Here is an 18,251-nt window from a genome sequence, read left to right as displayed (position 1 = left end):
CTAATATCAGGAGTTAGATGTTGTAAGGCAGTGGATGCTGGATTAGCACAGTTCTGATATACAGTGAGAGAAAAAAGTATTTGATCCCCTGCAACAAAGGAGTGGCTCATGAAGAAGCACATTAAGGTCCTGTAGTGGCCTCGCCAGTCTCCAGCCCTTAATCCCATAGAAAATCTGTGGAGGGAGCTGAAGGTTCGAGTTGCCAAATGTCAGCCTCGAAACCTTAATGACTTGGAGATCTGCAAAGAGGAGTGGGACAAAATCCCTCCTGACATGTGTGCAAACCTGGTGGCCAACTAAAAGAAACGTCTGACCTCTGTGATTGCCAACAAGGGTTTTGCCACCAAGTACTAAGTCATGTTTTGCAGAGGGGTCAAATACTTATTTCCCTCATTAAAATGCAACTCAATTTCTAACATTTTTGACATGCGTTTTTCTGGATTTTGTTGTTGTTATTCTGTCTCTCACTGTTCAAATAAACCTACCATTAAAATTATAGACTGATCATTTCTTTGTCAGTGGGAAACGTACAAAATCATCAGGGGATCAAATTCTTTTTTCCCTCACTGTAAGCAACCAAAAAGAGATTTATTTTCAAGTCTCCGTATTCATAGCCAGTAATTGCAGCTAATATATTTTTTTCATTAAATAGAGCTTTAAGCGAATACATGTCTTTCCTTTCTCTTGAGTAGACCAATGAAATATACAATTTTTTGTGAAGTTAGCAGTGGTTGTCCTGCAGAAAGACTTGCCCCTGCCATGAGAATGTGGTGTTTAACCTCCATCCGTGCACACCAGGGTTGTTAGCGAGAGAGGAGGTTTGCCGTGTATATATACGTTTGAACAGGAAAGCGCTTTGATATTTTCTTGAGCGTTTTTCGATAGCACGGCAAGAAACTAATTTCCTACAATTGCTCAAATTGCAACATGTAATCTAATCTCTGGTAATTGAGATTACGAACCTTTTGTAATCTGTTTGGTTGTTTTTTGTTACCTCGAAGGTATTTTGGTTTACTGTTTGTGAGCGTAGTATAAAGTAAATGGAATCAATACTGCTGTTTAATTTTTTTCAATGTAATATTTCATGTTTATATAGTTCAGATGGGCAACTGTCAAATAGTTTTACCCTTTATGGCTACGCTCCCCTTTGTTCTTTATAAATGATGCTAATGATGCTGTTGAAGATAAACTAGCCTGCGCAGATTACATCAATAATTACCAAAGTACCGATGTGATTACAGTAATTGGGGAAAATTAACCTTTTATAGTTAATGCTCCACGGACGTTAATGATATCGGTTAAAAGTATGAAAGGGAAATGTACAGCAAAGTACAAATTAATAAAGACCGTTAAACAGACAGATTCATATCTCGATTGCACCAGTTCCGCGTGACAACACGTTCAAAAGACACCTGCGCAATTACGAAGAAAACAAAAAACAAAACGGGCACGAGAAGAATCTTTTCGTCAACGTTGTCTTGTGATAGACAATAAATATATTGTAGGCAATGGCCCTCCCATCGGAGCGGTAATAGAGCAGACCGTTTGGCTGACTTTGAGTGCTATAGCACACTTTACTACGCAGTACCTTGAAAACACTGGGACCTTTAAAGCGATGTTACGAGCTGTTTTTGAAGAAAACTATTTTTACTGTCACAATGGAACAAAAAGATCTTGGCATGTCGACTGACTTAATGCTTTAATTGATCTCCAATATTCTACAGAGTGCCGTTGACTAAGACTGTCTAAAATAAAAATTCTGGCAACGTTACTGCGGCATCCCCGTTGCCGCGTGCGCGTGTGTACGCCTGTGTGTGTGTGTGCATGTGTGCGTGTGTGTGCACGTGTGAGTGTATGGGGAGCGATAGGTAGTGTCGCGGTTAGTGCATTGCGCTACAAAGCCGGGGACCCGAGTTCGATCCCTGCTCACAGCCAACCCCTGTGATGATTATCTAAACCGTTTCTGGGCCTCCCCTAGGTCAACGCTGCCTCAAATGAGTACCCGGTGCGGTGTATAAACATCGCCACGAAGGAGACAAAGGCGGCCGGGCGTGGTGCTGGCCACCTACCCCCTCGTGTGCCTTGCTGGCCTTCATAGGTGCTCGCTAACAGTGCTTGCCCCAACAGTCTGTTAAGGCTACATGGGGGTGGGGGATCTTTGTCTTTGTTGTGCACAGGTGGGCGCGCCGCAGCCCGAGCGGGCTCTGCTTGGCGTCGCCGCTCTCCTCTCCGCCCTCCGCCAGCCCGGCGCGGGCATGGCACAGCCCTCGGCCGTCACGGCGCGTCGCACCAAGAAGCCGGGACGCATCCGCTTTGCGCCAGAGCCCGGAGTAGAGCGGGCCGAGACTGCAGGAGGCGGCAGCGGCGGTGGCGATGGCGATGGCGGTGGCGATGGTGGTTGCGGAGCAGGGGAAACCGCGGGGCGGATTGAGACCGGCGCGACGGACGCCCCGGGTACGCGCGTCGCATCGCCGTGCGCATTCCGGCGTTGCGCTCGAGGATTTTTTTTTGAGAAGGAAGATGGCACGCCATTAGATGTTTGGGTTAGGCCACGTAATGATGTTGCCAAATTGGTTGTTGTGTAACCCTTCACCGGCCGACATAGCTAAACAGGTTCAATTGTCAGACGTACAGGCGTATATAACACGCTGATTGTTATTGTTTCATCTCACCGGTGAATTGAAGAACGATTCTGACAACCAAATTCAGTAATAAGATACGACGCAGAGTTTGAAATGACACCAAGCATCCTCCTTGGGTCATGAAACCAGAAAGTCAGAATAACCTTTTGTTATGACAGCACAGGAGCAACCAATCATACGGTCGTTAAAAAGCACAGCACATTTCGATGTTGGTAATGATGAGAGCTGTTCAGTGGAGGCTCATGAGGACTGGAGTTGCGAAACGCTGCCCTAAACAACATAGGTACATTTTGATTTAAAGCTTTTGTGACTGCAAGGATTCATATTCTTGGTTCTTTCGGTAAAGTCACGTGGTTTTCACACCTGATGATGATTGCTTGTGTTGCAGTCGAAACGTCGTGAGAATTTTATTGTTTTATATATTTTTTTTATTTTATTGTTTCCCTTCTACGTGACTTTACCGAAAGAACCAATAACATATGTACTAGGCAATGTGACAGCTCTTCTGCTATAATAATGAAAAAGTTAAATTAACATTTCATTTTGTAAGATCCTGTCAAACAGGTCCCAGTAAAGAGCGCAGAGTGCGAGATTCCCTGGTACTCGCCCGGCAGAGGTGGTGTATGACGACATGCGGAGCGCCGGCTCCCACAATGCACCGTGCATTGTGACGTTTATTTATTGCCATGTCCTCTTCACATTGTCCTGAAAGGTAGGGCAGTCTCGCCATTTGGAGGCTACTAGAGGGCGCTTTAGAGGCTGCACGATTGTGACCTTTAAGTCTTTTTTTATCATTAACAAAGCCCCAAATGCTTGTCTTACAGCCATTGAGACGGATCCTCGACATGCACTTTTAGAACATGAGTAACCGCTATTTGGTTGTGCATCTTGCTTGACGTGTATGTGTAGTTTCAGCTGTTCATGCTTTTGGCATGGTATTTTTTTCCCACACAAAGCATGTGTAGACATACTTTTGTAAAAATGAGTCCTTGTCATGTATTAATTTGGTGAATTTCCACAATTCGGGGTCATCATTCAGTTCATGAGGTGGTGGTGGTGGTGGCTATGCACGTGGCCTGTAATCCTGCACTGTAGAGGCGAGGGTTGGTGGATTGCACAATTGTTGTGAAACTCCCTTCCAGTGGGCGTTGAGGAGGTGCCGTTCCCTGGCTAGCAGGAGGCAGTACAGCAAGTGGACTAATCGCCGTCTGTTTCCAATTTGACCCTTGCGTGCGTGGGTTTTCTCCAGGTGTATAAACACTCAGTAATTGGCTGAAAACATCCTAAAATTTAAACTATAATGCAGGACCCTCCTGAAAAAGAGTCCTTGGACTCAACGTTGCGCTCCTGGAAAAAAAAAAATCCGTTTTGTTATTGTGGTGTGTGTCGTCGATGCCACAGTGGCTGCAAGGCTTCCATGAGCTGAACAAATAAATACAAGTCCAATGTAATCAGTTGTTACGCGTACTATTTGATGCATTTATCTTGAGCTCCATTTAGCGCAGGGGTGGGGAACCTTTTTTCTGCCAAGGGCCATTTGGATATTTATAACATCATTCGCGGGCCGTACAAAATTTAATTTATGTTGCTATGAAAAAAGCTCCTAGATTTATTGAATTTAGAGTCGTGCGATTGCCTTGGCAGGGCCACACCAAACGATTTCGCGGGCCTTGTATGGCCCTCGGGCCAGACGTTCTCCACCCCAGATTAGCGGATCATTTGATGAATCGTGGCATGCCCGGTTATAGAGCCGATGATCACACGTTGATCTGCCTCTCTCGCGACAGCTGGAGCTCGGAGTTGGGCCTGAATCCTCTTGATTTAACGTGTTGTTTGTGCAGCATCCCTAGCACGTAAATGAAGCTCCTCTTGTTTAATGCGTGTTTACGCCGGGCTGTTTGAAGTGTCCTAACTCACTATCGTGCTCGCGGGAGATATGCATCCCTCCGCGTGTGTGATTCCCATGGTCTGAAATTTGCGGGATGCTGGCGTTATTTAGTGGATTTCGCACAATTTGGTTCGGTTAAATTTCCCGGCGTGGCAGTTGAAGCAATGGTGCAGGTTTCTTAAATCTCCCATGCCTCTGTCTGCTCAGCAGTCTCGAGGGGGTCGTACGGTGCGATAACCTGCGAGTCCTACCATCTCTCGCAAGACATCTAACCAGTATGGAAGAGTAGGCTAAGTACCCTCTAGAAGGTCTCTAGAGGGTACATTAGCAGAGGCCCTTCTGCCAGAAGTGCATGTATATTGAACTTCTTTCACACCGTACATAGTCAACCGTGCCAATCGGAGGTGCGGGGGGGAAGGATTTGAAACTCGCACAAAAAGCAGTTCTGAAGATATTAGTTTTCAAACGATATGATTTGAAAGTGCATCGCTCCAGTGGCTTCCTAATATTGGACTAAAGAGCGTTCCAGATGGCAAACAATTGCAGTGCTGCACCTTTTACCTTTTTTTCCCCGCTTGCAGTATCTGACGATTCCACCGGTGCCAGCGAGGACACCGCGGCCCGTGACCCCGGCCCGGACCCTTCCGGGCCCCTGCCTGCGCTGTGCCGAAGCGCGGCGCGACTCGGCCTGTCCCGCGCACGGGAACTCGGCTCGCTGCCGCACCTCGACTTCCTCTCTGCCGTGCTGGCACTCTGTCCCACCGACGACACGTTCCGCTCACTGCTCGGAGAAGACGGCGGAGTGGCAGAGATTCGCGCGAGCCGTCCGTCCGACGTGCGGCCCGAGGCGCGACCGAGTGTCGCTGATGAGCGGCAACGCGCCGACGAGGTCCCGGGACCGTTGCCGGCGCTGCGGTTCCTGCGTGACGTGCTGCTGCCCTGGCTGGGCGAGTGCCGTGCCCCGGAGCGAGCCGCCCTGGTGGAGGTGCTGTTCAGCGTCCTGCGCGCCTGTCGCGATCAGAGGCAGCGCGCTGATATTTTGGACGACGTGTGCAAGGTGTGGCTTTCGAGGGGGGAGTGCCTTGTGTGTGCCTGTGCGTATTTTGCCACCGTCGGTGTCATCGCTATTGAGTGACGCTGCTTGTGGTTGGTTTTCTCAGTGCCACGTGGTTGTGCTCGGGGAGACCAGGTATTAAGTCCTTGCTAATCAGTTGTAAACCAGTTTAACTGCCCATGTACTTGCCTACATGTCTACTTACTTAACACTGCAACAACCACTCTATCTGCTTCAGACTTGATTCGAAGCTTTCGTGAGTAACTCTATCTGCTTGCCTGGCTGTCTACCTTCCCACTTGGCTACTTGCTGTCCTGCCAGACATCTCATCATCATCATTAGCCATGATCTATCCATTGTTGGATAATAGCGTCTCCTAGCCACCATCACCTCTCGTGTTCTTGCGATGTGACAATCTCATCGAGCACCTGTGCACGAGTTGATTTTATCGCTTCGTCTTTGCGAAGGATGTACTCTCTCGGCACATTCGTTGTTTTTGGCTTATGCGCTATAGCAGCTGTTTGTTCGCGGTGGTCAACTCGGGCAAACACTGTCCAGGATCAACCCTGCCTCCCTTGCTCACTTCCGATATCTGCCGATGCCAGGGAGGCATTTTTGGCGATTAATTCCTCGGCGAGATCGAGCTAAAACAATAAAACGGCACTGCAGTGCGCAAACTCCGTGCGACGTTTTGCCTACGCCGTTGTCAGCCTGGCCTGCGAATTCAACCCCAGTGAAGCCTAGAGAGCGGAATGGAGTGCAAAAGAACTCGCAAACGAACACCTTGCGAAAGACCCAACGTGAGAAAATGCCTGTGTTTGATCATCCACGAAGCTCACGGTTCACCCTAAATCGCATCCATTGCACATTCCATGGCAGCAGATGCGGGATACCTGATGCACAAATGGAAAAGTAAAAACTTCATTAGCGTGCGACCAGACTGTGCAACGTATAATGATGCAATGCCCGAACTGCAGATATACAAAGGAGACATCGTGGCGATACACTCGGCTGCTCCTGATGCGGTTACCTGGGCTTGACCACCTGAATGTGAAATCGTAGTTGTTGCTCTGCGTCTACATCAGCCGTACGACAAGCAGAAGAACGTGGGCCGGGCGGCCGGTAGTTGACCCTGATAGAACTCTGATCCATCGCCGGCACGATGCTCGTCACAAAGCCCCGTGGGGGGAGTGGGCTTACGATCGGTCGTTGGCGCGTGTTGGATCTTCGTCAGTGGTGTGAGGACATGCCGCCGGCGTGTGTGTGTGTGTGTGTTGCCCGAGAGGGCTGCTCGCTAATTTCAACATCCTATGCATCGTTAACGCTTTGTTTGTAATAAATCAGCGCGATTCTTTTCTTTTGGTTTTCAACTGTTATTCATCAAGAAAGGCAAGGGCAGCGAAGGCCACGGATGGGGAGGAGGAAAAAAAATCGGGGGAAAAGTTTACGGTGTGTTTGGTCAGAAAGCGATATTCGCAATGAGCTGTAAAAAAATCTCATTTGTAGTTTTCTTTGGCATTTGCAACTGAAATAAGAAAAGCAATCTCGTAATTCATTGTCACAACAATGTAAGTCTCATTAGGCTTATTATGATTTAAAATCTCATGGATTTAAACATTCGTACGCTCACAACACATGCATCCAATCTTGTATGTGTGAGATAATGTACTTTCAGTTAATGACGATCATCATGGAATTATACGCATTAGGATAATGCAGCAAATGAAAGATAACAAATGAGAGACATAACAAATTAAACGTCAAAACACACTGCACAAGTTAATCGGTTGTTTTTCTTCACATCCACAGATGAATCTGGGGCCGTCCGTTCTGCTGCTGCTCATTCAGAAGGTAAACACCAGTGCGCAGCAGCAACAACATCGGTGTGGACGACTCGTGCGACTGACTAATGCACTGTCACGAGTCCGTGTGACTGAGGGAATGGGTGAGCGAGCGAGTGCCTCCTGCAAATTTTTATTCTGTATTTGCAGGGCGATGAAGCTTACATTTTGCGTAATTATACTTTGAGCGAATGTTTCTAACTCGCACCTTAAAATATATACCTTAGATTTTTTTTTTATCGATTTCAGTTGATTCATCGATCAAAACTGATAATCATGTTTTGTGGTCCATAACTCAGGCTGCTTTTAAAACGGTTAGCCACCCCCACATCCTGCCTCGCGGAGACTGGAAACCTCCTGCCAGCCATACCCTTAATGACACTGCTGATCATGCCAATGCCGTAACCAAGCCCCGCTCATCGCCTCCCGTCCAGCGGCACACATAGGAACACGTGTGTGAGACTTGTTTCCCCCCTCTCCCCCCCCACCCCCCCCCCGCCAACTAGTTTCGCGTTATCCGATTGGTCGAGTAATCGAACTGATAAGGAGAGTAATCAATTGCTTTTAATGCATCGGATAGCGCAGCTCTGGTTACAAATTCATGGCTCCCGTTTGCGAGAGGAGCATTCGAGCTGCCGCTCAACAAAGAGCTGTGCAGAGCCCCTGAACAGGCGCTGTCCTAGGTAGGTCTTCCAGGAACATGACATGGCCGAGTTTTTGTTCAGTTGTGCAAGAATGCACCGCCTCGAGACACTGCATTTACATGCAGTTCTCCCCTACTTTGGGATTGTGAGATATTCTTGCAGGGTCGGGCCGTTAAACAAGACACATACTTTAGATATTACGTACACATCTTGACGTGTGTTTATAGCCGTAAACCTTATTGAGTCTCAAAGACTCAAGTTTAAGAAGGTCGTGATTTACGATGTTTGGCCATTTAATTCTGGAGCATTTTGTCTACTGTTTGGATAAATTAACTCTTGGCAAAATATTATAGACTGATGATGTTGTTCGTGAGCAATCGATGCAATCTGCCACAGCAGTATGCTCTTGGTTGGGACATAGGCTTATTGTAGAGATTTCAGATTTAGTTCTGTGATATCTTCTTTGCAGGGCTTTTCTCGTACACAAAGGGTGAACTGCTAGTTGTGAGAGTTCCCAATGGAAAAGCCACACACACGCCTGGCCACCATTGCCCCTCCATTGGTTAATAGTGACCACACCATAGCAGGTACCCTTTATCGGGTGAGTAAGTCATCTGTGGGGAGGCTTGGACCAGATTTAGATTAAGGCTTGCACTTGCCTCCGATGTGTATCGTGAACTCGGGTATTCGGTATCACAACACTGTGCTCACGAATTTGCCGCACCACCACCGCGTCACCTTAAGAATACACGCACACTTGAACATAGAAGCGAGCGTCGTCATCGTCGTTGTCATCGTTTGTGACTGCTCCTCGCATGCAGTTACCTGTCGGGGTGCCAGCACAGACCGAGGAATTCTTTTAAACGTATATAAAAAGCGAGAACAGAAGACAAAAAGTTAATCTGGTGGGGGGCGAGGTCCTGGGGCAAGCGCCCCGGCTGCCCTCTTCGCTCGGTCGTGACCCCATGACGACCCCCATTCTAGTGGCAGGGGACCCAGCAACACAGCGGGGCCGTGAACCTGGGCCCCCGTGTCCCCGCTGTAAATAAGCAGAATTCCTGACTTTGGGGGGGCCAGTGGGGGTGATGGCGGGGGGCGGGTAAAGCATTGCATCCACCTCGCCCGTCATTCGCCTGCCCACTCGCTCGAAAACGTGGACGCACACACACACATGCGGAAGTATGAAAGGATTTCTCTCGACCCCGCACATTTGGAAGTCGTTAGGTCAGGCGGTGTTGGAGTGCGGCCGTTAACCGCACGCCGCCTCTTTCCCCACTCGTGCCATGGAAAAGGTTCCCGGCGGACGGGAGGACAGGAGGGTGCCCTCCAACCAAATTGTCTTCGAGTTTCTTAATCTTTCCCGCTCCCCCGGCGCCTGCCAGCACGGGTGGTCGTGGTATCGCTGTGGGCCGTGCAGCCTTGATTTGCAAAGAAAGCGCTTTGGCAAATAAATAAATAAAGACGTAAATAATAACTTCCACTTAAATCATTTCTGAAACACAGCCAAGAGCTGTGTGCTAAGAAAATATATACACGTCTGTTTGTCTGTGTCTTTTGTAATATTTGTTTGTATCTGCGTGGAGCAAATATTCTCACAATGCAAGTTGGTGATGTTGAACAGGCTGGTATTTCTCAAAAACAAAACTATTTTTATTTTACCAGATAAGGCCCACTGAGATGTATAGCTTTTTTCAGAAAAGACCTGGCCAAAAATGAAAGCTCAATTAAGTGACTTAGCATGTGGAAATTTATAGCAGCCAAATACTCAACGGATGCGGATTCTAAATGTGGAGGGAAAAAAGTGGAGGATCCGGAGAAAAAGCCACACAACCACGGGGAGAATTTGCAAACTCTAAATATAGATGTGTCAGGGTCGGGATCGAACCCACGACCTCCCGTATACCAGGCGAGGTAGTTAATATCTCGTCACCGTGGTGAACAGGTCTTCTGTAACGAATAGGGCCCCGTGTATAATCTTAAGAATTCTCGGCATGACGTCAAACTTGGCTCCCCCTTTTGTGTCGACTCGGTTTATTTATTTTTTGCGTGATGCGACGCATACTTGGGAGCTTGCGGTTTTGACAATCTGTTTTTGTTTAGGGAATAATTGGTTCCGATTTTTTTTATTTATACAAGTTTTTTTTTTCTCTCCCCGTAGAGCCTTCGCATTTTTGCATTGTTTTGTTCGGCGACCACCCTTCGTGTGGCCGAGACGCGAGCACGGAATGCCTTCGCAGCATCAGTCACCACCATCACGGGTGGACTGTAAACAATAATTTGAAGAGCCTTTTTCATTTATCATTCGTTTATTTACAATACAAATACATGGTGGATGTCTGAAAATGCGCGTACCAAAGCAGTGACCGTATTTCACGGGCCGTCGTTTTATGGCAGGAGAGCAAAGCACACTTTCACATCGCTAGAACTTGTCTTGCCACTTGTATTCTGATCTTTTCGCGTCACTTACCTATTTTTCCACGAACTCCTGTGTGTGCTATCGTTGTGTAGCTATATGTTAAAGTCCAGCTGGCTGACCCCTCCAGTCTATAAACAGTCTCCTGAAACACTATTTAGAGTGTTTGCTTTTTTTATTAGGAGCTCTCAGTTCATCGTTGTCGTTAAAACATTTCGCTATTAAAGTCGCCGTGTCTGGTTGCAGTCGCTGATGCCCTCCAGTGTCCGGCGTCTGACCACGGTCCGCACTCGGCACCTCCGATTTGCCGGCCGAACGTCAACCCGGGGCTTCCTTTTGCCACGGAATTTCCCCAAATTCCCCCGTGCGAGGTGAAATTGCAAACAAAGGATCTCGCCGGCTTTGTAAGTAAGAGACGTGCGGAGAGTTAATTTCACGGTTCGAGCAGAACTTGTTGCTTTAGTCTTGATAGAAACCAGCCCAACGCCCGATCGAAGCTCACCTCCCAGTCTTGTCTCCCCACACAGGCCACAGCCACCTGTTTCCTGTAATCAGTGTTCGCTCACTTGTGGTTGTGTTAAGGCTGCTTTTCGTCATTTATTGCAGGGAAGGGTTTACCAAATGCGTAAATGGTAGCCCAAATTAAAATTCCACCAAGCCTGTTATTTTATCATTCCTTCATGGAAAGCCCTTATTATTTTCGGGTAATAAGGGGTAATTAACGGATGGCTTTAATCAGTAAAAAAAAACACCAGAGTTAATTTCTTGGAATAATTGAGCACAAATGTTTTCCCATTTTCCATGCCGGATGATTAAAACCGACGGTTGCAGTGGCATCTGTTGTCTCCACTAACCGCAAAACAACATTCTGAGCTTTGAAAAAAAAACCCCAGATGAAACATTCTACCACCGATGGGTCAAAACCACTCGCCCGATGCCAAATAAAAAAATGTTACATTTGTTTTGGCAGTTAAAATTCTACATATTTTCAATCAAGACTTCTTTGGCCAAAAAAACTCTCGCACACAGAAATTCCAAAGCTCAGATGTGACCCTAGGGAGTCGGTACTTGAAAGAGGATGCCTCGACACCTCTTAGTGGAGAATTAAACAACCCTCTTTGGCGTGCGGCACGACCAGCAGACGTCTTGGTCTGCCCGTCGGTGGCTGACAGTCTCGTGTTTGGATAAGATCCAAATTAGGGGGGGGAGCCTTGTAAGCAGCACCTCTCGGGGCCCGGGTTCAAGTCCCGGTGCAGAGAGTAACGATCGGAACTCGTTCCGCTTGGCCGGCTGCTGACGGATTCCGCGCGGAATGAGGGTTTGACGTTTGTGGACTCGGGACGGCTGGAAAACACCAGTCGGCACGTCGTAAAGCCGGGGGCTGGATTTGTAGCACCGGATTGTTGATTTGAAATTATTGACAGCAAGAGGCTTTGGGAGATATGCGCACGCACCAGGCTCCCATGCTCTAAGCCATTTAGGGCCAGTGACAGGATTGGTTCTTTTCTCAATGGGGGGGGGGGGGGGTATGTTCCGTTTCTCAAGGCACCAGGTTTATTCCGAGTTTGAGCAGTGCTCTGCTATTCCACCGCGTAGCGTTTTGCGGTTGACGTGATGCCTGACATTTTGCTTCAGGAGAGCTTGCGCCTAAGGTTCACCCAGCCTGAAATAGTTCCTCCGATTAGCATGGTTGGCTACGTACGGTGCGAAAGAAGTTCAGCATACATAGTTACCCTTCACATTGACTTGGCCTGTAATACGTACATCGAACAAGGCACAGGCACGCTCCCTTTTATGATTGTATGGGATTGATACAGTTTTGCATACACAACTCTCGCTTACGTGACTTCGCTCTCGCAAAGTCTCTACGAGGACCACACAGATCCTGCGGCCTGCGGCGAGCTCGGGAATCCCAGATGTGGCCTGCACTCGCCACAGGCTGCGCACAGCCCTGCTTTTGACGGTTGAAGCAAATGAGACGGACCAAATTGAGATAGCACAGATTAGACAAACAAGAAGCAAGAAATGACACATATTCTTGGTTCTTTCGGTAAAGTCACGCGATCTAACCTAAAAAAAGACCTCTCATAAGGAAGAAGCAAGCAAGACATTTTTTTTTCTTAAACCAGATTGTGAGTCCGTATGTTGTCAATTCAACAGGTGAAGCATTAAGTTGTTAAATGCCTAGATGCTTAGTATAGACGGGCAGTATTTAAAATGCTTCGTAATTCAAATATGTAATTGTGTTACAGTTGTAATTCGTTTCTAATTTACACAGCTGTGCAATCAGCATATTTAAAATCTCAATTCCACGAGACTTAAAGTCAATCGGTAATTGGTGTCTGCATTACACTACTTCAGGAATTTGGAGCTTGAATGTCTCCCTAGACGGTGGTGGTTTGCACCCATTTGCACCCACAACATTCTTCTTACCTGTGCACTTACATCCGTTCATCAGCTCTCCTGTCTTTCAAATGCGCGTAAGTGCCCTGTGCATGTGTATGGGTAGTTTATGCGGCTTTAAATGTCTCCCCACATTAATCTTTGTTGATCTTTGTGAGTAAGCCGTTTTTTTTCGTGCGCCAGTGTCCTATGTGGAGAGTCGTTTATCGCTCGGTCTAAGCGCTGCTGGGCTTGTGTGTTTGTGAACGCTTGGTCTGCACTGGGTTGTGTTTTAGGCCTTCTAGCCCCTGAGCCAGGCTGGGCAAAAAGCAATAGTGCGCTTGTTTGCGTCGGTGATAATACCGTGCACTCGGATGTGAAATTTCATTTGTAGCCAAATGAAAACGAAATGAAATAATTACGGTCTTTTGTAGATTTAAATTCGTTTCACTGGTCTGCTCAAAGAGTTAGACAAAAAAACGGTCGTGTTTGTTTAAGGCTTTCTCTGATTAAAAATCATTTTAAACATCAGTTGCGATTACTGGTGAGGAATAAAGAGGCAATTTAAAATGAAAGGAATTAAGAGCGGAGGCTTTCTGTGAGTCACAAAAAGAAACTTAACTCGCGAAAAAATCCCAACAATGCACTCGGCGGAGGGAATTAGGTTAATTCGCGGGCAAAAAAAACCTTCAGCAAAACTTGCCGCTGTGAAATGTTCCGTGAGGCACCTTTACAAAGCCAGATACAATGCTGCATTCATTCGCGTTTCAATAATCGTCCATTTAGAGCAGGTGGGGATCTCATTGGTGGCTGTTATCACACTTGAAATGCAGCGCCGGGTGCCGAAGTTGTTTAAGGACAGTTGGTGGATGATATTTTTTCTGACAATTTTTTTTTGCTGCGGGTAATTTTCACATGTGGAATTTGGCACCACAACAATGCCCTACAATAAGCCTGCTCTTGCTAGAAAATATCACAATGTCCTTTAATGTTTGGTCTGCAATCGACGACACGGTTTGGTAATTCCCTGTTGAGTTGAAACCATCAACTTCGGACGAACTGGCCCCGCGATGACATCTCCGACTACTCGGTTTATCCAGCCACTAAGTACATATTTATGTAACTTTGGTATTTTACGCATGCCATGCATTGGCCTGTACATTTGAGCGCATTAGACTCGGTACAGTTCTTATTCATGTCAGGTTTTGTTTGGACATCCAAGACCGGGCACTGAATGTAATTTTTTGCGATTATTGTCCTTTATCTTATCGGCGACTGTCTGAAAAAGCCAGTGGTAAACACTGAACCAGCAGCATTTAGCGTAGGGAACATCGCCATCCATCAGTGTCTCTCACCGAGAACTCGGCACTGCTAATGAGACCCAGAAAGTTCTGAACCAGTCTGAGTTTGCTTGCTTCCACAAGTGCTGTCTGAAAACACTGCTCCAGAAGTCCCCATCGTCTGATGGACTAAAAACATAAGGGTCATAATAAACGTTTTTGGGTCAGATCGCGTTATTTATAAATGTGTCGTATTGGTCGCGAAAGCCTCCGTGTTAAACAAACATAAGGGTGCAGCCCTCCAATTGCTTCCTCGCGCCACTGCTGGCAAAAGGGCCTCCACTAGCAGGAGCGAAAGAGAGCCCGTCTCGAGGGTATTTTGGTCTACTCTTCCACACTGGCCAGACAGTTTGGAAGAGGTGGAAGTACCCACACTTTACCCCACCACATTCGACATGCCGATCGACTAACTGTGTTTGTACCCGACTTACGCTGCTGGGTGGACAGAAGCGGCGGGGCAGGGGATTTGAGAAAGTTGTCAGTTATTTTAGCCACTGCGCCCAGGCGGGATCGAATCAAACCGTCGACCTCTGGATCACCAGGAATTGGCTAAGATGCCACTTTGGTTTGTGTTTACACGGCAAGGCAGACCCTGGTGTGTTTTCTTTTTCTTTTATTACCCACAGTGCACTGTGGCGGCACATGATAAACAAAAAATGTGCCACCGCTATCGCCACGCACTGGGACCCACCCAGTGCTACTCGCTCAGTTCAAAGGGGCAGTCTCACACATCACACTATCCTCGTGTGACCCCCGCACCACAGTGTACACCTAAGCCTTGGAAGATGCCTGCCCTCCCTTCCCTAAGTCTTTCAAGCAATAACACTGCCCCCTCTCAGAATCAGAATCTTCATATATACTGGTGGAATCCGTTGAGCTATAAAGCTCTTTTTTCACAGATGTCCAGTAGGGGCAGGTGAGAATGTTACAACAACAAACAGTATTAAAAGATGATAGGAGTGCAAAGTATTGGAAAAGTAAACAAATCGCTTTAAAAATATATATACAAATAAAATGCAACTTTTTTTATCTTACCAGGTAAAGCCCACTGAGCTATGAGCTTGTTTTTCAGAAGCAACCTGGCCAAAAAAATATAGCTCAACGAAGTGGCTTATAACGTGGAATTTATAGCAGCAAAATCATCTACCACAATACTTTTTATCTTAATAGTAATCACATCCTGCTGTTCATCGGCATGGGTTTGAGAACGCACTCAATTTACAGATGTCATGTTGACTGTTGAGACAAGCAAGAGTGGCGGTGCTTGGGGAAGATGCGGAACTACGAAGGCACGGTGGCCGGTAATCAAGACTAACGACGGAAGCACAGCCAAACAGGGGAATATGCTCGGGAGGACGTCAACGTCGGAGATGGAGTTATGCACTGGGCTCGTGTGCGAGTGCTTGATGGATTTGCTACATTGCAGGACTGCGATGGTAACAGTTTGGGGAGACCTTTATCCAGCTGTGGATTAATCGTGAGCGATGATGATTGATCAGCCACCGGCTTATAGAGACTGTGGTGGTATGCGTGCTACTCCAGCCCGCCACCCCCCCCCCCTCTACCACAAGGCCATACCATGGCAGGGACTGTTTCCCATGCCTCTCCCGGCCTTCCTCAATCTTGATTCTTCCTCTGCCCACTCAAACACGTAATCTGCCCTGTTGAATGTGCGTGGGCTAGGCATGCAACGATCCATCAAACGTAACAATCTATAAAAATAGATTGTTACGTTCGTGATACGTGCATTGTATCGTGTGTATGAGAGTAGGCGATTCAGAGTTTTTTACAACCATATTCATCCACGCTTTACTTCTTCACATTGGGCACCAGATATAAATGCCGAGGTGTCTTTACCGTTGAGTGCTTTGATTGAGCGTCGTGTTCCTTGGTTACAAGAGACCCTGTTTCCTGTGTTACGTGTGGCTGTGTAATTATACCTTGTCTGGAGTCGGACCCCTTGTTGGTGTTTGTGCAATGTAAATGTTTTTGGGCTGTACGTGGCTTTTTTTTAAGGAGGCCCTCTTTTCATCATTGCAACAATTTTCACAACGAGCAGTGAGTGTCTTTGCACGCTATTGCAGGTGGTCTCTGGGTCAGGTGATTACCGGCACATTATGGCTTTTTGTTTACGTCAGCTGGTCTTGCGTTCACAAAGTGACTGCAATTGGGAGAGACGCATCTCCATTATCACTCTGAATTAATTTCCCTCGTCACCGCCATTGCCACACATGTATCCCAATGGCATTTTTACAATGGCAGGGCGTGGTGGCATATGCCTGTCAGCATTGCAGATCGCAAGGAGATTTTCTAAAATACCCCAACCTGTAGGAGGTGGCCAGAGGTCACAGCGATGAACAGCACTGTGACTAAACCACCTTCGCAAGTGCGGTGAGTTGATGTTTTCAGCCTGGTCACTTCTTACTGCAAAATAAAACACGTTACATTTGTTTCTGCGTATAATTTAGGTAAATTCCAGCTCTAAGAATGAAATATATTGGTCTGACCGCCCTGCTAAGAGCATTACTGTCATGCATAGCAGTTGGTAAAGTGCTGCCCCCTAACTTTGAAAGCTTCACAGAGGTAGCTCGGTGGTATCCGCTTCTGTGGGCCGTTCTCTAACATGAAGCGATACACCGCTCTGTGACGTATCCGAATGGTAACATCATCTGCTGACCTGACACCGATAGCACAGTTGAGCTTCAACTGGTTAGAAAAAAAATTCCCACCTGCTGGTGCCATTAGGGTACAGTATGTTGCCAACCTATCCATGTGGAGTTCAATAATTTCTCCGGCTGTTAGTTTTTTCCATACATGCAAACAATCTCAAGCATGGATTGGCCTTAGCAACCCAATGAAAACCTCTTGTAATAAAGAGCCTTGATATATATTCAGTGATTGAATATGCAAAGGCACGGAAGGGCTCTGTCTGCAATATCGCACCACACGATGAGAAACCCACAAACCAGATTCAGTTTGAGTTGTGGGGCCCACCGGATTTCGGCTCGTTGACAATGGCTCCCCTTTATGAGTGTTGCGGCCTTGCCGAGTCTGACCTGTACTTGACTGGGTTGGCTCGGGATTAGTCGGTGCTCGCACCTAAGTGGCCGCGGTTGAATGAAAGGCGCTTGTAATCCGGGTCTCGCGCGTCTCCACGCAGCCGGGGTCAAACAGGGGTCACAGGGAAGTTAGTATTGCGTAGAGGTAGTGGTGGTGGTGCTGGGGGGGATGGGGGGGTGGCATTGAACTCAAACGCTGCTGCTCACACGTCAGGTGTTTGTGTTTAGCGGCATTCGGTTCCTATAAGCTCATCCGATTACTAATCTGCAGTGTTTGTTTTTATGGTGCCAGTCGTAACTTTGCATTCGAAAGACGCTGAAATGCCACCTGTGTGTGTGTGTTGTTCGGCAAGTGTGGGCGGCGGTAGCGTAGCGGTCAGCATGCTACGCCATGAACCCAGCAACCCGAGTTTGTAGTGCGCTGCGCTATGATCCTGTGCGACCCGAGTTCGATTCGCGCTCATGGACGATAACAGTGACGATTGTCTGAACCAGTCCTGGGCCTCTCCTAGGTCGACTCGGCCTCACGTGAGTACCTGGTGCGGTGTGTAAACGTCGACACTGGGGGAGACAAAAGCGGTGATGCTGGCCACCCACCCCCTCGTGTGCAATGCCGGCCTTCGTAAGTGCTCGCTAACAGCACTGGCCCCAACAGTGTGTTCAGGCTATACGGGGGGGATCTTTGTTTTTTGTTTGTTCAGCAAGTGCGTGTCTTAGTGCGCAAGTTATTTGTTTTTTTTCGAATCAATGCCCCCCCACCCCCAGTCGCATAGGTACCGTGTAAATTCTACTTGGCACCGTGCGACCCTAGTAACAGCAGCACAGGGTCGCGTTTCATCAGACGCTTGCATTGCATAGATTACATAAAACCACTCAAAGGCCGATGACATAACATGCGTGCAGCACCGCGTTGAGAAAAGGGGAGCAAATGGTGTTAGAGGAACTTTCCCCGCAATGTTAAATTGAATGAGGTCATTTGTTTGTGGTC

The 18,251-nt window shown here is 47.4% G+C and overlaps 1 protein-coding gene across 2 annotated transcripts in view; it reads left to right on the top strand.

Moving 5' to 3' along the window:
* Positions 1 to 18,251, top strand: part of LTN1 (listerin E3 ubiquitin protein ligase 1) — a 178,268-nt gene that overhangs the window by 25,097 nt on the left and 134,920 nt on the right. For both annotated transcript variants that reach the window (XM_032973360.2, XM_032973359.2), the window contains exons 11-13: positions 2,178 to 2,454; positions 5,112 to 5,587; positions 7,394 to 7,435. In XM_032973360.2, the coding sequence (XP_032829251.2) occupies positions 2,178 to 2,454; positions 5,112 to 5,587; positions 7,394 to 7,435 (795 nt within the window). The remainder of the gene's footprint in view (positions 1 to 2,177; positions 2,455 to 5,111; positions 5,588 to 7,393; positions 7,436 to 18,251) is intronic.

The sequence above is a fragment of the Petromyzon marinus genome, chromosome 51 (assembly GCF_048934315.1).
Source record: "Petromyzon marinus isolate PM22_M1 ecotype Great Lakes invasive population chromosome 51, UKy_Petmar_22M1.pri1.0, whole genome shotgun sequence".
NCBI lineage: Eukaryota > Metazoa > Chordata > Hyperoartia > Petromyzontiformes > Petromyzontidae > Petromyzon > Petromyzon marinus.
The sequence above is the reverse complement of the archived record's forward strand: the minus strand, read 5'-3'. Positions and strand labels throughout refer to the sequence as shown.